Genomic DNA, 23,635 nt, shown 5'->3' with positions numbered 1-23,635 from the left:
GCTTCCTCTCTGTCCCTAGAGCTGGACAGACAGGAAGGAAGGCCACATGAGCTCTTGTGGCTGAGGGTGGTGACAGGTGTCCGGCGTTGGTGGGACCCCTCCTGCCACACGGAAGGGGTGTGGGGAAGCCGGGGCCCAGGGCAGCCCCACCCCGCCGGCTGGGAGCTCCCCGATTCCCAGGCTTCTCACTCAGACACCGCCCCCACTTCCAATCCAGGGTTTTGAGTTTCAGCAGATCTTGTGGGGTTGTAAGAACACATTGTCTGCTCCGGCCCTCCCGGTCTGGGAGATCAGGCGGTCAGGCGAGAAACCCAGGCCTCCAGGGTGGGGGAGGGGGAAAAGGAATGGGGTGCGGAGGCCCCACACCCCCTCCTCCACCCAGGGAGCTCCTGCTGGCCTCCCAGCTGCCTCCAGGGGGCGCTGTGCTCTGGCCGCCCCCCACCCTCACACCAAGGGCCTGGAGTCTGACCACCACTGGGGACAGCAGAGGTTAAGAGCTGCATTCAAACACAGGTAGTGCCGTGGGCATAACCTGCCAGAGCCTTGGTTTTCTCATGTGTACAGTGGGCCAGTGTCCCTGCAGGCCCATTTTGAGAAAGAAGTGAGATAAAGCCTGAGTACAGGTCCGGGAGCAGGGAGGGGGGTCCACAGTGTCTTCGGGGACCCGTGTCGAGGGGGGTCCTCAGTGTCCTCCCGCGCTGCATTCTCAACTGGAGAATGGGAAGAAGCGGGGCTGCCCTGAGTGTCCGCTCGGGTCGGCGGGAGAGGATGGGAGCCACCGGGCAGGCCTCCCCTCTCCCCGCACCGCCGCACAGCTGAGCAGAGGCGGGCACTTGCAGGATCGTTTCTGGCTTTGGCTCGGATCTCAGTCTGTGGTTGCTGACTTAATTAATCGAGTTTTGGATTAAGCGCCGCCCTCCCCCCCCACCATGGCGCGGGCCGCACGCTCATCGATCCCTTCCCTTCGTTGTATCCAGTGTCTGGGGCACGGGTCTGGCTCCGTCTTGTGGCGAACAGAGCTCCCCGGCTGCTGGGGGGGGTCCCCTCCCTGGCCTCCCAGAGGTGGGGCTGCAGGCTTGACCACGTGGGTCTCAGGGGGCTGTTGGGGTGAGCCCTGGGTAAGGACACCCATTCCCACCTTTGTCCAGCTCCTGGCTCCATCTTTGGGGGTGATGGTTGGGGAATTAACCCAGCAGAGCAGGACCGCGGGGGAGGAGTGGGCAGCAGGCTTTTCTTCCTCTCCCAGCAGCCCCCAGGGTTCTCGGGACAGCATGTTGGCTGTGCCTTTTGCAATGTCCGGAGGGGCCGGCCAAGCAGCGGTGTGCCTGCCCGTGGGTGGGCCCGGGTCGTTCTCTGCCCACTGCAGCTGGGCCATCTCCAGGAAGCCGCTTGACCTCTGCCTTTCCATCCCTTCAGACGGGCAGCCACTTCCCACGTCGAGGGTGGGGCAGCTCTGATCGCCGCAGGGGGGTGGCGAGCCGCAAGCATTGTTTTCCCCGCAGTGGGAAAGGTGGCTTCCCGGAGGACCGCTTCCGTCCACACACAACACAAAGGGCTTCCCCGCGCTCCTGCACTTCCTCTTTCCAGCCTATTCTAAACCATCCAGAGGTGCAACTTGGGAGAAAAGAGGCAGACAAAGAGCCCCGAACCCGGGAGGAGCTGCTGGGCCCAGCGGCTCCACGCCCCACCCTGCCTGGACCCCCTTCCTCCTCTGCAGCTGCTGCCTGTTCTCCGCTGAGGGTCAGCTGCTGTTGGGGGTTGGGGTCTGTCTGCCTCAGACCTGGCTGGACCTTTTCCGGGGTCCCCTGTCCCTCTGCAGCCCTGGCTGCTGCTCGCCTCCTCCCTGAAGCTTGGGAGCCAGGGCAGCGCCCTCCCCTGCAGCTCTGAGCCGCCCCAGCCCAGCGGCCGTGCGGGCTGGAAGCAGACCGCAGCTCAGCCAGGCGCCGGCTGGGTCCCTGCAGTCGCTTCCTGGGGCAGCTGGGGCTGCAGGTGGTGGGGTGCTGTCGCACAGTGTGGCCTCCAAACTCGTGCAGGGCTGGCCAGGCTCCGGGCTGCCCTGGGCACACCCTGCCTGAAGCAGAAAGGGACCGAGACAGGAGAGGGCAGAGGGCCGTCGTCTAGGTGCCCTCGGGCACGGCAGAGTCATGGCTCAGACAGTGGTCTGGACCAAGGATGCTGAGGGTTTGAGAGAAACCTGGAGCCCCGCCCGCTGCAGCTCTTACCCTGGGGCCGTCGGAGTCCCTGGGCACCCCTGGCTTTTGTGTCTCCCAGGGGCTCCGTTCCTCACAGCTGAGCTGTCCTGGTTGTGCCCAGTGGGGGAAGGACCCCAGGATGGGCACGGTGGGTGGGCACAGTGGGGGAGGCCAGCAGAGGCCACTAAGCACCACCCGCAGTCACTGCGCACCCCCCTACCTGCCACGAACACAGCATCCTGGAAGCTGTGATTCCCTACTGGGATTCGGGGCCCTTGAACCAGCCTCTGCCCAGAGGGGCTCAGGACCCCTGGCAAGCCTTGTCCAGGAGCACAGGTGGACTCCTTGACCTCGCCCCCTCTGAGGGAGGAGCTGGGGGCTCAGAGTCTGTCCGATGCACCCCCCCTCTCCTGGCCTCAGTCTTCCTGTTCCATAAGCCGGCAAGAGCCTCCTCTGCCCAGTCTGCAGATGGCCCCAGTCGCCCGGGCTGGGCTGGGGGTCTGAGAACCTCCCGGGCAAGCTGCCCCGAGGTGGACGGGCCTGCCTGCCTGGTGGTGGGCCATAGTGGTCTTTGTTTGGCATCCTGGACCACTTCTGGGGAGGAGGGGGTACCCTGACGAGCCATCCGTGCTCCCTGGCCCCCCTCTTCGGGGCCGCAGTGACACTGTGTTTGTTGGAGGGTCCTGGGCAGAAAGCCTGTGAGCGAGGCAGTCTGGTGTGGGGAGGGTCTTCTAGCAGGCACCCCACTGCAGGCAGACTGGGGCTGGGCGTGGGGGGTGGGAGGGGACTTCGGCTGCAGCAGGTAGGACCCCAGGCCCTGACTCAGCCCCCCGGGGATACGGGCTGCATGGCTGGGGGTCAGGGACATGCATCCATCCCTGTCTGCGTTGGGTGGCACAGTCCCTGCCCACCGTTGGGGCACAGGCCCCGGGCCTGCAGACGTGGCCTCCAGCCATGGGTTACCGGCTCTTGCGCTGATATCCCAGGCCCCAGGCAGCAGGGTCGGATGGGGCCCTCCGTGCTGGGGAGCCCTGTGTCCCCCACGGCTTTCCTTAAGCAGGTGCCCGGGCCCTGGTGGAGCCACCGTCCCCAGGGACACATCGGTGAACTGTGTGCAAATCCAGTCCGGCGGTGTTGGCTAGAGTGAGAGTCCCCTGTGCCCCAGATGCCCAGGCCACCTCTGCACTGGGGCTTCTGTGCCCTCGATCCCCCAACTCGCATGAAACGCAGGCCTGGCAGGCAGTGCCCATCTGTGCCGCAGAGCCCCCCAAAAGTTCTTCTGATGGACTGTCTCGCTCATCCATTGGTGGTGCCCCTGGATGCCCCTCCCCTGGGGCGCCTCTGTCTGGCCTGCAGAAGGAAGGGGGCGGCACACCCCCGATGACCCCCGTCTGCACCCCCACCCGGCCAGGGCCCTGTGCTCACCCAGCTCTGCCCCGCTCAACCCCCCACTCAATCACAGACTCCTCGAGGGCAGAACCCATTGAGTCCTTCCTCGTGCTGAGTCCTGCCTTGGAACTGCGGGTAGAGAGAGCTGTCATCTCTCCCCTGGGGGTGGCAGATGGCTCGCTTAACTCAGAAAGGAAAACAGCATCATTTAGCATTAGTCCCGGGTGAAGGGGTGAAAGGTCAAGGCAGCATCTGCCTCCGGACGCTTCTGGGGCTGCATTTCTATGGAGCCGCGCTGTGGGGTGGGAGGGGTGGGGGGAGGAGCTGGCTCGGAGGAAACACTGAAGGAGGCTCCAATGAGCTCCAGGCTGGCGGGCGGGTGAGCGGGTGTCCCAGCAGCTGTTCGGCGCTGCCGCCCCCCACCCCGGGTGCCGCCTCTCTGCAGCTCTGATCCTGGAGCCCCCAGCCACCACCTGACCCTCAGCTGCTGTTGGCCGTGGTGGGCCAGGACACTCCGCTGGGCGATGTGTGGGCCGGAGGAAAGGCGAGTGGAGGAGGAGACACTGAAGGACCACTTTCAGAGGGGAGCAAGGAAGGGGAAGCTGCCACGGGCCCCCAGGCGCCAGGAGCCGAGTGGCACGGTGCACGGGGGCGGGGGGGGGGGGGTTCTCGTCCAGCCTCAGGGTCCCCGACGGCCCCTGGCCTGGAATCCTGAGGCAGGTGTCGGGCACGACTTTCCCCTCCAAGCACAGGCCCCTGTCCCTGCCAGGCACTTAGGCTGAGCTGCCAGGACAGGTGTTCAGGACCGAATGGCCACGAGGGACTTGGTCACTGGTCCCAGCGGACTGGCCACGTCTGAGCAGCCTCACGGGCTCTCTACCTTCTCAGGGAAGTGCGGGTGCCGTGGGCGCCTCCCCAGGAAACCCTGGCACTGCAGCCAGGGTTGGGGGCAGGCGGGGACACGTCTAGGCGAGGGGGGAGCATGGCTGGAGGCCGCCCAGAGCAGGGACAGGCCTCTGTGATGGGTTGTAAGGCCCCTCCACCCTGCCTACCCACCCCTGGCCCCCGCCAGGCTGACCTGGCCCCGGGCGTCCTCCCATGGAGCTAAGCCAGGCCCTGGTTGTACCCAGCACCCCCCCGGAGCACCTGCCTCAGCAGCACCCCCCCTCCCGAGGCTGTCCCTCCCTCGCTGCCCTGCCGCTCCCCTGGCTGGGGTGCTTGTGGTGGACGGCGGCCAGGCCCAGCCCTGGAGCCGGCCCGCATGGGCAGCGTGCCTTCACAGCAGCGTCCGCCAGGCCTGGACAGGAGCAGGGAGGACAATGGGCCCCCTCAGCCGCTGCCATCCCCCCACGGAGGAGCCTCCCTGGCTCCTGCTCCGCCCCCCGCCTGCCGGGGCTGGCAGCCGCCGCTGCGCTGGCCAGGAGCAGCTGCCGCCCGCGTCCCCGGCCACAGGCGCACCTGCTCCCCAGCCGCCCTTTGTCCCTGCTGCCGCCGCCTGATTTACTGGGCGCGCTTTTCCTCCCACTGTAATTCACGCAGCCTCCCTGGCCAGGATGCTCTCGGTCCAGGTGGGTTCTCCCACAGTCCTCTGCGTTAGGCTCCCCGTTCAGGACGGGCTTGGGGTGGGGTTCAGGGACACACTGCCCCGTGGCTGGAGGCTGGAGGGTTGTGCACCCCGGTGGGGCCTTTCTGGTCCACTTGGGAATGCTGCTGAACCAGACCAGTGATGAAGGCGGAGCCCACACGGAGGACGCGCTGGGCAGCCTTGTGTGCGTTTCCCCCAGGCCATGGGGCAGGCCTGCCTCAACTCGCCCACCTGGGTGGGCTTCCCACGCCTTGGAGCTGGGCATGGACAGGGCAGGCGGGCTCCCACCCCCCGCCCCACTTTGATGACCAAGCGTCCTCTGTCCAGCTCCCACTTTCTGCTGCTCTTTAGTAGCTGGGAAAGAAAAAAAAGAGCCTTTTCTCCAATAGGGAGCGGTGGCCAGCTCCTGCCTGACAATGGAGGGCATTGAGAGGTGGGGGAGGTGCTACCTCCTGGGTCTCCCCCCTCCCCTCCAGGGCTCTGGGTTCCCAGTGCCACTCAGGCTGGGACCAGGCAGCCTGTAACTGGATCCACGCTCAGTGGGGGCCACGCCACCTTCCCCAGGCTCCAGGGTATGGCCCTGCCGGAGCCCGAGGTGCCAGGGTGCCGGTCGCACAGGGGGTGCGTCCTGGGGTCTGTGCCCCCAGAGAGGAGCCAGCCACACCGTCCTCCTCCCCTCCCTGAGCGGGCTGGGCGGGAGCCGCGGCTCAGCCCTGAGTTACCGCCCCTGCGCCCCTCCCAGAAGGGCAGCTGTTTTTCTTTAAGCCAGTTGGTTTGGGACTTTTGGCTTCAGGCGACAGATGGTGGTCCGGAGTGGCCATTTTGCGTCCTCCCCGCCCGCCCTGCCCAAGCCACAGCCTCAGAGGAAAGCCCCTGCTTCTCACCGATCCCCCGCCCCCAGGACGGAGGCTGCCCCCGCCCCCTCTCCCTGTGCAGCTTTGGGCAGGAGGGGAGGGAGGGGGCCCCGGCCGGCTGGCATTTGTCGGGGGCAAGGGGTCCTGGAGTGAAGGCCTGAACCCCAAGGAGCATCCCCTCTCGGGGGGGTCTTGGGAAGGTGGGGTGGTCGGAGCCCAGGAGGGCCCTCTTTTCCCCCAGAGTCCCCTTGGCTGCCCTGCAGGGGGAGGGGCCCCCAACCACCAGCGCCCAGGGCTGTGGGCCCAGCGTCAGGGCTGCCTTCCCAGGCCGCTGCCAGCTGGGGGCCGTGGGCGCATTCCACCCCAGAGGCTCTGCCGCTGGGAAGAGGGAGGCCTGGCTGGTCCCAGAGCCTCTCCTGGGCTTTCCCTCAAGCTCAAGGCCGCGAGGTGACCCTGGGGGGCATGTACCGCCCCGTCTCAAGAAGCCGAGGCAACAGGTGGCCAAGGGCGGCCCCGGGGCAGGGGTGGCAGGTGCCGAGCCCTTCCCGGTGGGGAGCGCCGGGGACCAGGCCTGGGGCTGGGCCGGGGGCAAGGCGCCCCCCACTCCCGGCTCACCTGCTACCGTCGCAGCCCGGGAGCCGGCACAGGGCCTGCCGGAGTGGCCGTCCTCCTGGCCCCTGCTTTCTCCAGCTGTGCAGCGGGCTGGGCTTCTGATGTGAAGCCTTCACCCCCGAAAGGGAGAGACTGCGTCCGGGCACCACGCGTGGGTGAGGGTGGAGCGCCGAGCAGCACAGTCCTGTCGCGTCAGACCCCGAGAAAGAATTCCACGTCGGCAACAACAGGGGAGCCCGGCCACGTGGCGTCTGCAGTCCCATCCCTGTTTGCTCTCGTGTTTGTACTGAAAGAAGAGCCATCTGTGAACTCTTTTATTACCCAAATAATGCATATTCGTTACAGAAAACCTGGAGAGAAAGAGAGTAGGCAGGTCCCTGAAACAAAAGGTTGCACACAACACCATTCCCTTCCACGGAGAATGGCTGGGTCTGGCCCGCGCAGCCCCTTCTCAGTGGCTCACGGGTGCAGACAGACGCCTCCGTGGCTTCTGAAACCGACGCTGGGGCCCGCCAAACACTCTGGTCTCTAATGTCTCCAATTAACATAATCACTGTTTTTATGGACATGAAATTCCCTTGATGTAAAAGTAACCACTTTAAAGCGGAGAGCTCAGTGGCGCTTGGCACCATGGTGATGTTGGGCAATGACCCCCACTCTGGTCCCAGAACCTCCCCGAGCCCTTTGAGGGGGGCTGCTGCCCAGGAGGGGACCCCCATGGATGCCGGGGCTGGTGGAGGGCTAGGTGGGGAGTGGGTGCTCACCACCCTGGCGTGTCTGCTACAGCTGCGGCGGGGCCTTCGCGGGCCAGCAATGCCAGGCCCCCAACCCCTGCCTCAGCGCCCCCTGCAAGAACGGCGGGACGTGCCACACGACGGAGCGAGAAGGCCTGGTGGACTATGTCTGCGGCTGCCGCCTGGGCTTCTCGGGGCCGCTGTGCCTGACGCCCCGCGACCACGCTTGCCTCGCCAGCCCCTGCCTCAACGGCGGCACCTGTGATCTGCTCACGCTCACTGAGTACAAGTGCCTGTGCACCCCGGGCTGGTCAGGTGAGGACCCCGGAGGGGCGGGGATGGGCTGGCCTTCCCCCAGCCGCCCACACAGCCGATGCCGGGCCCCCGTCCGCGTGCCGTGGACGGTCCTGGACCGGGCTCGGCTGTGGGGGTCAGCGATCCAGAAATTGCCCAGAGTCCCCACTCTGGGGTCCCCATGCCGCTTTCCAGCCTTGGAGGTGTCAGTTTCCGGCTCGAGGGCACCCCCCGGCCTCATGCCGCAGCCTCTGTAAGAAAAGGGGAGACTCCCCGCAATCCCTGCAGGAGCCGTGGTGTCACCGCCGGCTCAGGAGGGACGCAGTCTGGGTCAGCTCCCCAGGGGCCCTGGCCTACTGTGCGTCCCACAGTGGTCACTTAGCCCCTGAGCGGTTGGGGTCCCCGGGCGGTGAGGAGCTCATGCCACTGGGCCCATGCCCGGCTCACCCACTGTCCGGGTCTGGACGCTGCCCCCAGCTCACAGGAACCAGGGAGGCCGGCTAACCACCCCCCCACCCCCTGCCCCCCCAGGGAAGACGTGCCAGCAGGCCGACCCCTGCGCCTCCAACCCCTGTGCCAACGGTGGCCAGTGCCTGCCCTTTGAGGCGTCGTATATCTGCCACTGCCCGCCCGGCTTCCACGGCCCCACGTGCAGGCAGGACGTCAACGAGTGCAGCCAGAGCCCCGGGCTCTGCCACCACGGCGGCACCTGCCTCAACGAGGTCGGCTCCTACCGCTGCGTCTGCCGCCCCACCCACACCGGCCCCCACTGCGAGCTGCCCTACGTGCCCTGCAGTCCCTCCCCCTGCCAGAACGGGGGCACCTGCCGCCCCACGGGGGACACCACCCACGAGTGCGCCTGCCTGCCAGGTACTGCCCGCTGGAAGCGTTCAGGGGGCGGGGAGCCGGGCAGGCTGGGTCTGGGGGCATCACCCGAGCCCGGGCGGTTGGAGGGCAATCTTGGGGGTGGTGCAGGGTAGGCTGTGGGATGGGGGCACCCACCCACCAAGTGCCGCCCCAGGACAGGTCTGCTGTGACACCCTAGTGCTCCTCCCCTGTGCCAGGGACCCTGCCACCCCCAGGGAGGGCCTGAGCATTCCGTCTGCTCCGGGGTCACTCTGCTGTCCTGGCCCCCTGCTCCGAGTCTCCCGGGCTGTGGATACCAGCCTCCTTCAGGCCCCCCCGGGAGGCCCCTTATCCCGAGTTCCCTGGGACCACGTGCATGTTACAGAATTCTCCCCCGCTGCGGGGAGCACCCTCGCCTGTGCTGCCCGCGGGGCTTCCCCTGGTTCCTGGAGGTAGGGCCGGGGGGGGCCGGGGCTCACGCGTGCTTCCCCCCAGTGGTGGCCTTCCTCCTGGCCTCTCCCGTTGCCCACTGCCGGGGCAGGAATGACGGGTAGGCCCAGCCCTCCCCATCCCCCCAGCAGCTCCAGCGTTCCTGTTTCATGTCCCAGACTTTCCACTGTAGTTTTCATCTGAGTCTGATTTGCTGCTGCTGATCTAAAAATACTAATAATGACGAAGAGGTTCGAAAACCTCTAGTCTATCACTTGCATAGGGGCAGTTAGGCAGAACTGGGAAGGGGAGGGTGTTTTGGGGTGGGGCGACGAGGAGGTGGGGTCGGTGGGGTTTGGGTGCTGGAGAGAGGAGGGCCCAGGGTCTGGCTGACTCAGGACTGACCCAAAGGTCGCTCCGGCCCCCACACGGCCCTTGGCCCAGCCCGGCCCTTGCAAAGAGGAAGTGCTTTTCCCGCCCGCAAGCCCCGGGCCTGTTGCCTCTGCGTGCAGACGGCAGGCGTGTGCATTTCCGGTCCCTGGTTCTCCCCTCACCACCTGCCCGCCCCGGCACTACCCACTGCCCAGCTGGGCTGCGTGGCTCTTTGAGAGTCTGAGTTCAGATGCCTTCCTGAGGGAGGCAGGCTGTGGGACCCCAAGCCTGCGCCCTTGCGTCTGGCCCCGCGGGTCAGGCGGGGCTGTGGTGCGGGCCGGGGGGTGGTGGGAGGCATGGGCCTGGCAGAGGAGGCTGCACACGTGCAGCGGGTGGCCCCACCGGCCAGAGGTGATCCGAGGGTGCGGAGAGGCGGCGCTTTAGGCCCGCCGCACGCAGGAGGGACTGGAGTGTGGGTGCCAGGCTCTAGTCGGGGGGGCCTCCGAGGGAGGGGCAGGAGGGGGTCCAAAGGCGCCCCGGGAGGGGCATTAATTAGTAACCGGCTGCAGGTTTGGCTATTGCCAGACGCACCTTTCTGGGTTGATTATTGAACCAGCGGGAGTCGAACGGATTAATAGCTAACTGGTTGGACGTGGAGGTGGTGCGTGGCCACCTCCTGGCTGGGAGAGGGCAGGGAGAGGGTGGGGGGCTCCCACCCTGCCTGCGCCTCTGCTGCTGGGAAGTGTGGGGGCCGCACCTGCACGCACACCCCCACCCCCAACTGCCTGCCGGGGTCCCTCTGTCTCCCTGCTCCAGTTCCCTGCGTAGGGTCTCCCAGGCCCAGCGCTGCTCCGTCAGATGGGGTATCCGCGGCCGCACATGGGGGTGTGCAGACAACCCTGAGCACAGGGCTGGGCCCGCAGCCAGTGCCCAGTCAGAGAGGCCATAGCACAGACGTCTTCTCCGACAGAACCCTGGGGAGCCTGTGATTGTGGGTCCCCTCTGTTCAGCTGGCCCTTTACAAAACGATTGCTTAGGAATGTGCTGACCGTGGGCTCTGGGGTGTGGGGCCCGGTCACAGGAGTGGGGAGGGCAGGGTGTGGGGCAGGGACTCCAAGGGCTCCGAGGCGGTGGGCATCACAGGACAGGCCGTGGAGAGCAGCTCTCCGCCCAGAGTAGGGTGTCCTGGGTCCAGCCAGGAAGGTGCCAGAACCCAGGGCAAGCGTGACAGGACGGGTGCGGGCCTGGCCCCGTGAGGAGGCCTGACCGGGCGGCTGGCCCCTGCTGCAGGCTTCACTGGCCAGAACTGTGAGGAAAACATTGACGACTGTCCGGGGAACAGCTGCAAGAACGGAGGCGCCTGTGTGGACGGCGTGAACACCTACAACTGCCGCTGCCCCCCGGAGTGGACAGGTGCGTGCAGCGGGAGGCTCGGGCGGGCACCTCTGCTGCTGGAGTCTGTCCCCGTGGGGGGCAGGCAGGAGGGAGCTGAGATCTGGGGGCGGGAAGGATGCTGTGACCTGCAGCTGACCGCCCCCCCGGCAGGGTCGGAGGCCCCCCAGCCCCATGGAGCAGCACAGACGTGGGCGGCACCAGCCCGTCTGTGTGGGCCATTTGCAGCCTGGCCCCGGGCTGGCCTGGCCACAATCAGGTCCCCAGTTTGAGTCCAGCTTGCTGGCCAGGACACAGGGATTCTGGCCAGCAGGATGCAGGCCCTGCCCACAGGTGAGCATGGACACGGAGCAGCCAGGCGAGAGCCCCCAGGTGCCAGGGGTGCAGGGGAAAGGCTGACTCTGGCTGGCGGGGCTGGAGGAAGTCAGGAAGACTTCCTGGTGGAGGTGAGGGTCTCAGCTTGGCGGAGGGGGCTGGAGGCACCGACTGTCCCGGCCCCTCGCAGGTCAGTACTGCACAGAGGACGTGGACGAGTGCCAGCTCATGCCCAACGCCTGCCAGAACGGCGGGACCTGCCACAACACCCACGGCGGCTACAACTGCGTGTGCGTCAACGGCTGGACGGGCGAGGACTGCAGCGAGAACATCGACGACTGCGCCAGCGCCTCCTGCTTCCAGGGCGCCACCTGCCACGACCGCGTGGCCTCCTTCTACTGCGAGTGTCCCCACGGCCGCACGGGTGAGCGCCCAGCCTGCCACCGGGCGGAGGGCCCTTTGGCGGTCAGGCCCGGGTGAGGGGCCTCACACAGAAGCTCACACTGCAGCTCTGTGGGGCCCATAAGGGGGGAACCCCAGGAGGGGCCTCCTGGAGTGAAGCGGGCGGCTGTGAGCCTCCTGGAATAGCTCCGGCATCGTAGGGCCCTCCACAGGGTCACTGGCTGTGTCGTGGCAGGGGGGCCCTCCCTGGGGAGCCGGGTGGGAGCGGACACCAGCTGTGGGCAGTCGGCGTTCCCAGCCCGGGGAGGTGGGGGGACAGTGACGCCGCTGATGCCCACCGCCATGCCCAGGTCTGCTGTGCCACCTGAACGACGCCTGCATCAGCAACCCCTGCAACGAGGGCTCCAACTGCGACACCAACCCCGTCAACGGCAAGGCCATCTGCACCTGCCCCTCGGGGTACACGGGGCCGGCCTGCAGCCAGGATGTGGACGAGTGCTCGCTGGGTACGGGCCGCCGGGGTGCTGGGGAACCTGTTGGACGTAGTCCGATGGGGGTAGCGGGTCTGATGGGGAGGCGGGCACAGCCCCAACTGCTCCAGAGGCCAGGGTTCCCAGAGCACCCCTTACCCGTACTGCATCCACCGCCCCCCCCGCCCCCACCAGGCGCCAACCCCTGTGAGCACGCGGGCAAGTGCATCAACACGCTGGGCTCGTTCGAGTGCCAGTGTCTGCAGGGCTACACCGGCCCGCGCTGTGAGATCGACGTCAACGAGTGTGTATCGAACCCGTGTCAGAACGACGCCACTTGTCTGGATCAGATCGGGGAGTTCCAGTGTATCTGCATGCCCGGTACGCGGCCGGCTGCCCGCCTGACCCTGGGGGTGGGGAAGTCGCATCGCCTCTGCCCCCGGCCTCCGTGCCCACCCAGGCCACAGACCCCCCACGGTTATCTGGGGAGACTTGAGCTAGGCTCTGGGGCGCAGCGGAGAGCAGGCCAGCGCTGGGCAGATGGGTCAGCCCTGGGGAGCAGGTGTGGAGAGAATGGGGCATTGCTGACCAGCCCGCTCCTGCCAGGCTACGAGGGCTTGCACTGCGAGGTGAACACGGACGAGTGTGCCAGCAGCCCCTGCCTGCAGAACGGCCGCTGCCTGGACAAGATCAACGAGTTCGTGTGCGAGTGCCCCACTGGTGAGACTGGGCCCCGCTGCCCGCCCTGCCCCTGCGTCAAGGCCGGGTCAGGTCCCCGTGGCGGGAAGGGGGCGTGAGAGCCTCACCTCCGGAGTGTGGGCAGGGGGGTGGGTTGGTTTTCAGCCCCCAGCAGACAAAGCTGGGCCGGGCAGCGTTCCTTGCCCCCACCTCGCTGAGAAGCCCGGGGCCCAGAGACCGTCCTTCCTGCTGTCGTGCCCTGGTGGGAGGAGGGCCGGCCAGCCACGCCCACCTGCGTCTGCCGGCAGCAGTGGATGTGATGGCCAGGAGGGCCTATAGAGCCTGTGGGGGCCCTGAGCCTGTCGCAGGGAACGGCTGGGGGACGCCAGGCCCGGGGAGGTGTTGGGGGTCAGAGCCCTGGACCTCCTGCGATGCAAATCAACTGTCCCAGACACCGAGCTGGGAACCGAATTCTCAGCCCAGCCCGGCTGTAGCCATGGCAACCGTCTTGGGCTGAGCCTCCTCTGAGGGGGCAGGGCGGGAGGGCTAGGACCCCAGGGGTGGGCTCTGAAAGAGGGCGAGGCAAGGATACGGGCGTTTGCCGTTTGCCCAGCCCTGGCCAAAGCACTCCCGGGCGCCCCCTGCCCCCCGACCTTGGCCAGCCAGGGCTTGGCTGTGGTGCCGTTGTGCCCCTGGCGTCTGATTGCCGTCCCCTCCCCGGCCACAGGCTTCACCGGGCACTTGTGCCAGTATGACGTGGACGAGTGTGCAAGCACACCCTGCAAGAACGGCGCTAAGTGCCTGGACGGGCCCAACACCTACACCTGCGTGTGCACAGAAGGTGCGGGGCCGTGGCCCCGGGCAGAGCGGAGGGGCAGAAGCAGGCGGTGGGGTCCAGGGGAGGGGGCTGCTCGGAGGCTGAGGCTGGAAAGGTGACCCCTCAGTATGGAGGGGGCCAAGAGCAGGGCACGTCTCTGACCCCAGGCAGTTGCGGGGGGTGCCCCAGACATCCCCAGGCTTCCCTGGCGGGAACAAGAGGACCCCGGGTCTGCTCGATGGTGTCCTGGACAGCCTGGTAACCCAGGGAGCGGCCCCCCGCCCCTGCAGGCTACACGGGGCCCCACTGCGAGGTGGACATCGACGAGTGTGACCCCGACCCCTGCCACTACGGGTCCTGCAAGGACGGCGTGGCCACCTTCACCTGCCTGTGCCAGCCGGGCTACACGGGCCACCACTGTGAGAGCAACATTAACGAGTGCCACAGCCAGCCCTGCCGCCACGGGGGCACCTGCCAGGACCGCGACAACGCCTATCTCTGCTTCTGCCTCAAGGGGACCACAGGTGCCTGGCCCCGGGCAGCTGTGGGGCTGGCGGGGGGCAGCTGCAGATGAGCGAGCAGGAGCGCGTGACCACCTCCGGTCTCCCACCCCCAGGACCCAACTGCGAGATCAACCTGGATGACTGCGCAAGCAACCCTTGCGACTCCGGCACGTGTCTGGACAAGATTGACGGCTACGAGTGTGCCTGTGAGCCAGGCTACACAGGTGAGCCGCCCAGGATTCGGGGGCCTGCAGGGCTCTGCTCTCCCGCCTGCGTCGGGGCCTTGACTTGCAGATCAGGGTCTCAGGACTATGGGGGCCCAGCTCTCGGGCCAGCAGCCTTGGCGGCTGTCGGCAGAGGCTCTGGAAGGGCCGGGGGCGGGGGGTGGGTCTGGCTGACGCTGGGATGGACATCCTTGAACCTGGCATGCTGGGTGAGAAGCAGCCCAGCAGGCTCACAGTGGAGCCAGGCTCCCGGTGCACATGCTGCCCTCTGCCCCGAGCGTGTCCAGCGTGGGCCCTGGGTCCCGGGAGCAGAGCTTGTATCGGTGAGAGTCTGAACCTCGGGAGGGCCTGGGATGGAGCGGGGGGAGGGGGGTGCTCACAGAGAGGGAGACTGAGGCTCCGAGGGCGGGGAGCCCGACCCCTCTCCTGCTCCTGGTGTCTGAGCTGCTGGGACGCCCGCAGGGAGTATGTGTAACATCAACATTGACGAGTGTGCGGACAGCCCTTGCCACAACGGGGGCACCTGCGAGGATGGCATCAACGGCTTCACCTGTCGCTGCCCCGAGGGCTACCACGACCCCACCTGCCTGTCTGAGGTCAACGAGTGCAGCAGCAACCCCTGCATCCATGGGGCCTGCCGCGACAGCCTCAACGGGTGCGTCCTTGGAGCCCCGCCCTGGGGGGGGTGTGGGGGGAGCTGGCAGGTCTTGGGCGGAGCAGACAGGTGCTCCCCAAGGATGGGTCTGCCGTGGGAGCCCTGAAGGGTGCCATGCACGGGCGCTCGCTCGGCTCCTGGTCTGAGCCCAGCACTGCCCTCAGCTCCGAGTATGACCAGGGAACGCGTCTATGCCAAGGCAGCAGACCAGAGGTGAGATCTCTGAGAGTGGAAGGGGTGTCTTGGGTCATGTCTGAGCCCCTTTGGGCCACAGCTCAGTCGGTAAAGAATCAGCCTGTGATGCAGGAGACCCAGGTTCGATTCCTGGGTCGGGAAGATCCCCTGGAGAAGGAAATGGCAATCCACTCCAGGATTCTTGCCTGGGAAATGCCATGGACAGAGGAGCCTGGCGGGCTACAGTCCATGGGGTTGCGAGAGCCGGACACGACTCAGTGACCAAACCACCACTGAGCTTCCGTAAGGAGGCTGCGAAGGTCATCCGAGGCTGAGGCTGGGGGCCGGGGCCTTCTGTCCCACCCTGCCCGCCGAGGACGGGAGAGGGGCTGCAGGGCAAGTTAATCACCAACTGCCAGTGATGTATTCAGTCACGCCTGTGTGAGGAAGCCTCCATAAAAAGGCCAAGTGCGGGAGTTCAGAGAGCTTCCGGGTTGGCGAACAGGTGCTGGGATGGGGTGGGGACCAGCTCTGAGCCCTTCCCCATCCCTGGCCCCGTACGTCTCTTCCGTCGGGCTGTTCCAGGTTTCCCTGCTTATAGTAAACCGTTGATCTAGTAAGTCAAACAGTTTTTCTGAGTTTTGTGAGCCGTTTCTGCAAATTTCAAAGGAAGAGGTCTGGTTCCTGGCTGTTTGGTCAGAAGTAGAGGTGGCAACTTGGGGCTTGGGGTTAGTGTCTGACCTGGGGCCAGTCTAGTGGGTCCCATTCCTCGCTGGGGGGTAGAGGGCAGTCTGCGCTGACTCCAGGCACTTAGGGCCAGGACTGGGTTGCGGGACACCCAGCTGGTGTGGGAACCCCGCCCATACATGTGGTGCCAGAACATTAGAGTGTAGAGAAGCTGACTTTTAGTTTCCGACACCCACTACGTGCCTGGCATTGGCTCTATCTAAATGGGGTGATGGACATGGCAGGGACCACACGCCCTCGTTTTGCACAGAGAGGGTAAGCAGCCTGTTCAGGGTCAAGCAGCAGGTGAACAGTGGATGGTCTCCTGACCACTGCTCTGAACTGGGCACTGTCCCAAACCCTGACCACCATCTTAGTCGAGGTGGGCTATTTAAAGTCGTTTAAAGGACTCCAAGGGTCAGAGCGGGCCAGTGTCTCCATCTAATCAGGTCGTAGGACGGTGGCAGAGTCTGGGTTGCTCCCAGCCTAGGCCCCGCCCTCTCTGGCTACACCTGAGCCGCCGTGTGGTCGCCTCTGCAGGTACAAGTGTGACTGTGACCCCGGGTGGAGTGGGGCCAACTGTGACGTCAACAACGACGAGTGTGAGTCGAACCCCTGCGTCAACGGGGGCACGTGCAAGGACATGACCAGCGGCTACGTGTGCGCCTGCCGGGAGGGCTTCAGCGGTGAGTGGGACGGTGCAGGCCCTGGGGGCCACGTGGAGCCCGGACACAGGCCAGCTGTCGAGAACCCCGGTGGCTCCTGGACCCGCTGGTGTGGGTTCCCAGGTCCCAGGCTCAGGGCAGGGCTTTTCCTCCACGCCAGGCAGAACTTGGCCATAGCACCGGGGTGACGGCCACACCGACCGCGTTTCCTCTCTCTCCAGGGCCCAACTGCCAGACCAACATCAACGAGTGCGCATCCAACCCGTGTCTGAACCAGGGCACGTGTATCGATGACGTGGCGGGGTACAAATGCAACTGCCTCTTGCCCTACACAGGTATGGGCGGGGCCTGGAGGGCAGGGGCGGGGCCTGTGGTGTGGGCGGGGCCTGGAGGGCAGGGGCGGGGCCTGTGGTGTGGGCGGCTCTGGAGGGCAGGGGCGGGGCCTCGGCAGGTGGCGCAGGTGGCTGAGGTGCAGGGCGGCCTTCCTGGGCTGGCCTTGTCTGCATGCCTCTGCAGGCACCCCAAAGGCCCTGCTCTGTGCTCCGAGCCTCAGGCCTGGCTGCGTTAGGGCCTTGCCCTGCAGGTGTCTTTGCTCATAAAATAACCAGGTGCCTGGGAGAAAATTTGAGCACAAGCAAGTCCCTACTTGGGGGACCTGCCTGGGAGGTGGCCCCCTTGGCGGGGGAGCTGGGCCTGGTCTGTCAGCCTCCCCGCCTGCTGTTCAGGCTGCCCTGGAGGTAGGGGGGCCAGGCTGCCCTCCCCACTGCTGGCCAGGCCTGAGGGAGTCCTTTGATGGCGGGCCCTCTTTGTGTGGGGAAACAAGGAGCCCTGTGTTCCTGCTGAGAGTGGCGGGAGACGGGTCCCTGGCATCTCAGCTGCTGCCATTGGCCCGGCCGGGGGAGGCGGGATGTGGGTCCCCTCCTGAGGAGAGATTTGGCAAGTACTAAAAAATGGAATTCACACACGCTCAGGCCACCAGGCCCCCTGGGGATGGGGCAGGGGGTGCTGCCGTTGGGGATGGTCCTGAGAGGCCCCCATAGGCAGGGGTGGGGCCCATGACTGCGGTTCTCACGACACCGGCGGCCTGTGGTCCGAGCAGTGTTTTCTTTGACTGAAGCTGGGGACCTGGACTTTCTCTCCTCGGCCGGTGAGGAAACGCCCCCCTCCCGGTGGCCGCCCAGGGCACACCCGAGTCCCTTTCGGACACGCTGCCATCGGGGCTGGCGGCCGGCGGGGAGGAGCCGGCCTGTGCTGACCCGCTTCCCGTCCGCCCGCTTCCTGCTTCCCTCTGCACAATTGTCGGAAACCCTGGCGAATTTCCTGCCGGCTGGGGTCACTGTGGAAACCGATAGAATGAAAGGCCCGGGCCGGTCACCCCCGCGGGCCGGGGAGATAATGGGCGGCCGGGAAGATAACGCTTCCTCGCGGGCTCGGGACACAGCCCCGTGGGCCGTAAACAGGAAACCCCGCATTGGGCTCTCAGGGAGGAAAGGTCACCCAGAGTGCCGGGGTCCAGGCAGACTCCCGCTCCCACCCGGGGTCCTGACGCCGTGTCCGGTGCTCCCCTGATAAGCAGCCATGCTGAGGGCTGAGGCTGGCACGTTCCCTGCAGTCACAGCCTTTGCTCAGGGGCCTCCCAAGATGGGCACTAGCCGCCCAAGGCACCGAACCCCTGGAATCAGCTCCCAGGCCACTGGCTCAGTACAGGGCCCTTTGCCACCAGCAGAGCATGAGGCTGGGAGCCAGTCCAGGGCCCCTGTGACGTTGTGTGTGGGGGGGTTGTCAGGCCCGGCCCAGCCCTTGCTCCTGGCACTATCGGGGGCTGGGGCCCAGGCCATTCCCCCAGCCTGTGGGGGCCCAAGTGTTCCCCTGGTTCACATTCAGGCACTCACACAGCCAGGGGCCCGGTGCCCCGCTGTGTGTACCCCCCGCCCCCCACGCAGGGCAACCAGACGTGCTTGGACGGTAGAACCCCCTGTTGATGGTGGCTGCCGTGGCCTCTGTCAGGATGTGCCCAGGGCGTTGACCTCTGGCTGGGGCTCCTGGGGGGCTCACCACCCTGCCTGTCCCTCCCAGGGGCCACGTGTGAGGTGGTGCTGGCCCCATGTGCCCCCGGGCCCTGCAGAAACGGCGGTGAGTGTCGGGAGTCAGAGGACTATGAGAGCTTCTCCTGTGCCTGCCCCGCGGGCTGGCAGGGTGAGTCCGGGGGGTGGGACAAAGGGAGGCTCGGAGAGGCTCGGGGGCCACGGGCTGGCAGGGGGAGTCCGGGGTGGTGGGACAAAGGGAGGCTCGGAGAGGCTCGGGGGCCACGGGCTGGCAGGGTGAGCCCAGGAGGATAGGGTGGGGAGCCTCGGAGAGGCTCGGGGGCCACGGGCTGGCAGGGTGAGCCCAGGAGGATAGGGTGGGGAGCCTCGGAGAGGCTCGGGGGCCACGGGCTGGCAGGGGGAGTCCAGGGGACGCTGGTACTGGGTTGGGAGAGGCTCGGAGAGGCTCAGGGGCCACGGGCTGGCAGGGGGAGTCCAGGGGACGCTGGTACTGGGTTGGGGGAGGCTCGGAGAGGCTCGGGGGCCATGGGCTGGCAGGGTGAGCCCAGGAGGATAGGGTGGGGAGCCTCGGAGAGGCTCGGGGGCCACGGGCTGGCAGGATCAGCCCAGAGGGTGGGGGGACGGGGGTGGGGAGGCTCGGGGGCTTCAGGCGACTCTTGCTAGTGAGCCCCCGTCCTTGGGGGATGAGCCAGTGGGCTGCAGGACCCTCCTAGGCTCGAAGGTCTGTCTCCTGCTTGGCCCAAAGTCAGGGGGCAGCCCTTTGGAGAGCTCCCCCCTCCCCGGACGCCCCCAGAGGGTTGTCCTGTGGCACTGGAGGGCCTGCTCTGGGGGGGCAGGCAGTGCCCCGTGGGTACTGGCCGAGCCAGCGACTCTCGTCCCCTTCCCCAGGGCAGACCTGCGAGATCGACATCAACGAGTGCGTGAAGAGCCCGTGCCGCGCGGGCGCCTCCTGCCAGAACACCAACGGCAGCTACCGCTGCCACTGCCAGGCGGGCTACACAGGGCGCAACTGCGAGACGGACATCGACGACTGCCGGCCCAGTGAGTGGCCGGCCGGCCCCGCCTCTGAGACGCCCAGACCCGTGTCCCCAGGCGGGCGCGGGGCAGGGAGCGTGCCAGGGTCACGTGGGAGGGTGGGCAGGGCAGTACCGGGTGCACGCTTGGCGCTGGCAGCCCTCTCGATCCAGCTGGACCTTTCGGAAGGGGCTGGAGGAAGGGCTGGGGCAGGGCTGGGTGGCTGCTGTCGACCAGCGAGGTGGTCGTGGGCAGTTCCAGGGGCTGTGGTGCCAGGCTGATGGGCCCCCTACTCGTCCATCCTAGCATCTCCCAGCCGGACTCCTGGGCTCCTCTCCCCGGGGCCGCAGCTGCCCCGTCCAGCGTGGCTCTTAACCTAGTTGTCCTGACCCCTGAGGAATGGGGCTCCCACGACCTGCAGTCCAAGAGAGGCCGAGTGCCTCATCTGGCATTACCAGCAGGGCAGGGAGGCCTGTGGCCACGGCCTGTGTGGGTCTCACTGTTAAGCCTGCCCACCCTTATGGCCTGGGGACTGGGAGCTTGTGGGGCAGCATAGACCCCAAGCTCATGATTCGGCCTGCTGGACTGGGCTCCCTGCGGAACACCCCAGGGGCAGTGCCAGGAGCTTGCAGCTTTGGTCGCCCTGGCAGAGGGGTGGTGCCCAGCTCTCAGGCCTGCTCTCCGGTCCCCTCGCAGACCCGTGCCACAACGGGGGCTCCTGCACAGACGGCATCAACACGGCCTTCTGCGACTGCCTGCCCGGCTTCCAGGGCGCCTTCTGCGAGGAGGACATCAACGAGTGCGCCAGCAGCCCCTGCCGCAACGGCGCCAACTGCACCGACTGTGTGGACAGCTACACCTGCACCTGCCCCACGGGCTTCAGTGGCATCCACTGCGAGAACAACACGCCCGACTGCACGGAGAGGTGCGAGGGTCGGCCACGGGGCCACGCGCGGCACCGGCAGACCTGTGTACCCAGCAGATGTCCGCCTGGGGGCGGGCACTTGGTGCCAGTGTGAGACACCGTTCCTCCTGAAAGGGCCGTTGTCCATTCTCCCTTGGGGATTAGAAGCAGGAGCCCTGTGGTTTATCCTCAGGAACTGCTGTTCCTCCTTCCATTAGCCGGGGACCTCGTAACTGGCGTGTGTCCTTATTTGCCTTGGCTGCCAGGAAGCTCGGCGTGGAACGTCACACTTGTCCCCGGTTTCTAGCATTTATCTCCCACGCGGTCTGGTTTCTGCTCATCTTTGTCTTGATCGCGACACACCTGTGTGTGATATGAGGCTCCTCTCAGCACAAGTTCTAAAGAAGGCAGAGAAAGGAGTGTGGTGTGGTGTGAAAGCCTGGGGTTCCCTGGGACTCCTTCTGGCCTCCCCGAGCTCAGCCAGGCTGTTGCCGGCCTGTCCTGGTGCCCAGACCCCTGTGGCCACCCTGATCGGCGGTGAGGGTGCCGGCATGGATGTACCTGCTTGGGCAGGGTCCTGCCCCCAACTCACCACCCCCTTGCTGCCTGCCCACCTCCAGCTCCTGCTTCAACGGCGGTACCTGCGTGGATGGCATCAACTCCTTCACCTGCCTGTGTCCACCTGGCTTCACGGGCAGCTACTGCCAACATGACGTCAACGAGTGTGACTCTCGGCCCTGCCTGCACGGCGGCACCTGCCACGACAGCTACGGCACCTACACGTGCACCTGCCCGCAGGGCTACACGGGCCTCAACTGCCAGGTGAGGGGCCCGGGCACACTGAGCACCCCAGCCGGGTGAGGGGGGGCCCGGGCACACGCCGAGCGCCCCGGCCGGGTGAGGGGGCGCCCCGGCACACGCCGAGCGCCCCGGCCGGGTGAGGGGGCCTGGGCACACGCCGAGCGCCCGGGCCGGGTGAGGGGGCGCCCCGGCACACGCCGAGCGCCCTGGCCGGGTGAGGGGGCCCGGGCACATGCCCAGTGCCTTGGCCGGGTGAGGGGGCCCGGGCACACGCCGAGCACCTCGGCCGCATGCCTGGGCCCCTCGCCTGGATTCCAGCTGGCTCTCCCACCCCTGGGAGCCGAGGAGGGGCCAGATAAGGAGGCAGAGGTGGTGAGCAGGGCGGTTTCCAGCTCAGGCAGCAGAGGCCACAGAGCAAGAACAAGGACCAGCTGTTGGGGGGGAAGGCGGCTGAACGCCAGTGTTTGCATGAAGACTGTGTAAAAGTATCAGAGGTTTATCTTATTTAAAGATGTTCACACACAAAACACCAATTAGAAGAGAGCTGTTTCCTTCTTAAGAAAAATCTTCCTCCAAGGAAAGGCAGCCTGTTGTCTGGATTCACCACCAAGGGCCCAGAGCAAGAGAGGGGCCCCCGTAGCCCCAGTTGCTCCCGAGCAGGGGGGCCCCGTGGGCCTCGGTGTCCATTTCTGTGGACTGGGGGGAGGTCACGGGCCACCTTGGGCGCGAGGGTTTCTGGCGCCCATGTGTGTCCCCCGCCGGGTGGGCTGGGCCCGTGGGGGCGGCGGGTGGGGTGTGAGCAAGGCTGCCCCCTCGTCCCCAGACCCTTGTGCGCTGGTGCGACTCGTCCCCCTGCAAGAATGACGGCCGGTGCTGGCAGACCAACGCGCTCTACCGCTGTGAGTGCCACAGCGGCTGGACCGGCCTCTACTGTGACGTGCCCAGCGTCTCCTGCGAGGTGGCCGCGCGGCAGCAAGGTAAGCAGCCCAGGCTTCTCTGTGCCCACTGGGCATCCGACCTCTGAGGTCAGGAGGTGTGCTGCCCAAGGCGCGAGGTGGCCCCTGGGGAGGGGAGCTGGGGCCTCACGCTCCGCCTGCTGCGTCCCCCGCAGGCGTCAACGTGACCCACTTGTGCCGGAACGGGGGCCTCTGCATGAATGCGGGCAACACACACCGCTGCCACTGCCAGGCCGGCTACACGGGCAGCTACTGCGAGGAGCAGGTGGACGAGTGCTCGCCCAGCCCCTGCCAGAACGGGGCCACCTGCACCGACTACCCCGGCGGCTACTCCTGTGAGGTGGGCACCCGGCCCTGGGGCGGGGGTGTGTGTGTCTGGCCTGAGTGCTGCCGAGGGCCAGGCCCTGGGCTGGGAGCCAATGCGGCAGGGAAGACTAGACTCATCGGGAGGGCTGGGTGATCAGGAAAGACTGCTTGGAGGAGCTGTCCTCTGGGGGCACCTGCAAGAGGGAGACCCTGAGAAGCAGGCCAGGGTTTCCCCTCCCCCAGGTTCACCCACCTCTATACTAACTCCCACCTCGGGCAGTGAACCGCAGCTTACCAGGGCCCTTACCAGGGTCTCCACTTGGGTCCTTCTGGTAGGAGGGCTTTGCGAGGCAAGAGGGTAGCTCGTGGGGCCCCGTCGGCCCGCACAGGGGTAGGGGGCACCCCGGCTGCCCACTGAGCCTCAGGCCCACGCCTCGCCGTCCCCTGCAGTGTGTGGCCGGCTACCACGGGGTGAACTGCTCCGAGGAGGTGAACGAGTGCCTGTCCCAGCCCTGCCGGAACGGAGGCACCTGCATCGACCTCACCAACACCTACAAGTGTTCCTGCCCCCGCGGCACACAGGGTAGGCTTGGCCACACCTGGGGAGGGCGTCGGGGGCTGGTCGCCAGCGTCCACCTCCTGGACGTCTGACCCCCGGCCGGGGCACACCTGTGGGAGGCGTGGGGCTCGAGAGCGGCCACGTGGGGTCTGATGGTGCCCGGCTTGCAGGCGTGCACTGCGAGATCAACGTGGACGACTGCAACCCCCCCATCGACCCCGTGTCCCGGGGCCCCAAGTGCTTCAACAACGGCACCTGCGTGGACCAGGTGGGCGGCTACAGCTGCAGCTGCCCGCCCGGCTTCGTGGGTGAGCGCTGCGAGGGGGATGTCAACGAGTGCCTGTCCAACCCCTGCGACGCCCGTGGCACCCAGAACTGCGTGCAGCGCGTCAACGCCTTCCACTGCGAGTGCCGCGCCGGCCACACCGGTGCGTGCCGCCCTGGTCGGGGGTGGCGGGCGGCGCTGGGGGCGGGGGGTCGGCGCCTCACGCCACTCTTGTCCCCAGGACGCCGCTGCGAGTCAGTCATCAACGGCTGCAAAGACAGGCCCTGTAAGAATGGGGGTAGCTGTGCAGTGGCCTCCAACACGGCCCGTGGGTTCATCTGCAAGTGCCCAGCGGTAGGTGCCATGGGCAGCAGATTGTGGGGAGGGCTTCTGGTCTGAAGGGGGCAGGAGGACACCCCCGCTCAGCACGCCTAGTGCCCTGGGGTGGCCAGAACTG

At 66.8% G+C, this 23,635-nt stretch overlaps 1 protein-coding gene across 2 annotated transcripts in view; it reads left to right on the top strand.

Annotated features, from left to right (window-relative positions):
- NOTCH1 (notch receptor 1) overlaps positions 1-23,635 on the top strand; it is a 45,965-nt gene that overhangs the window by 11,565 nt on the left and 10,765 nt on the right. Inside the window, exons 3-24 of one of the 2 annotated variants that reach the window (XM_070799603.1) lie at positions 7,419-7,681; positions 8,192-8,530; positions 10,598-10,720; positions 11,205-11,438; positions 11,767-11,922; positions 12,082-12,267; positions 12,493-12,606; positions 13,292-13,405; positions 13,672-13,905; positions 13,998-14,108; positions 14,571-14,763; positions 16,204-16,349; positions 16,550-16,663; positions 18,405-18,524; positions 19,262-19,414; positions 20,084-20,312; positions 20,912-21,113; positions 21,916-22,069; positions 22,204-22,388; positions 22,805-22,937; positions 23,084-23,341; positions 23,420-23,532. In XM_070799603.1, coding sequence (XP_070655704.1) covers positions 7,419-7,681; positions 8,192-8,530; positions 10,598-10,720; positions 11,205-11,438; positions 11,767-11,922; positions 12,082-12,267; positions 12,493-12,606; positions 13,292-13,405; positions 13,672-13,905; positions 13,998-14,108; positions 14,571-14,763; positions 16,204-16,349; positions 16,550-16,663; positions 18,405-18,524; positions 19,262-19,414; positions 20,084-20,312; positions 20,912-21,113; positions 21,916-22,069; positions 22,204-22,388; positions 22,805-22,937; positions 23,084-23,341; positions 23,420-23,532 — 3,874 coding nt within the window. Of the gene's footprint in view, positions 1-7,418; positions 7,682-8,191; positions 8,531-10,597; positions 10,721-10,747; positions 11,033-11,204; positions 11,439-11,766; positions 11,923-12,081; positions 12,268-12,492; positions 12,607-13,291; positions 13,406-13,671; positions 13,906-13,997; positions 14,109-14,570; positions 14,764-16,203; positions 16,350-16,549; positions 16,664-18,404; positions 18,525-19,261; positions 19,415-20,083; positions 20,313-20,911; positions 21,114-21,915; positions 22,070-22,203; positions 22,389-22,804; positions 22,938-23,083; positions 23,342-23,419; positions 23,533-23,635 lie in introns of those variants that run through there. The other variant, XM_070799604.1, reaches the window with a different exon arrangement.

The sequence above is a fragment of the Bos indicus genome, chromosome 11, assembly GCF_029378745.1.
Source record: "Bos indicus isolate NIAB-ARS_2022 breed Sahiwal x Tharparkar chromosome 11, NIAB-ARS_B.indTharparkar_mat_pri_1.0, whole genome shotgun sequence".
In the NCBI taxonomy this organism is placed as follows: Eukaryota; Metazoa; Chordata; class Mammalia; order Artiodactyla; family Bovidae; genus Bos; species Bos indicus.
This window is presented reverse-complemented; position numbering and strand designations above follow the sequence as displayed.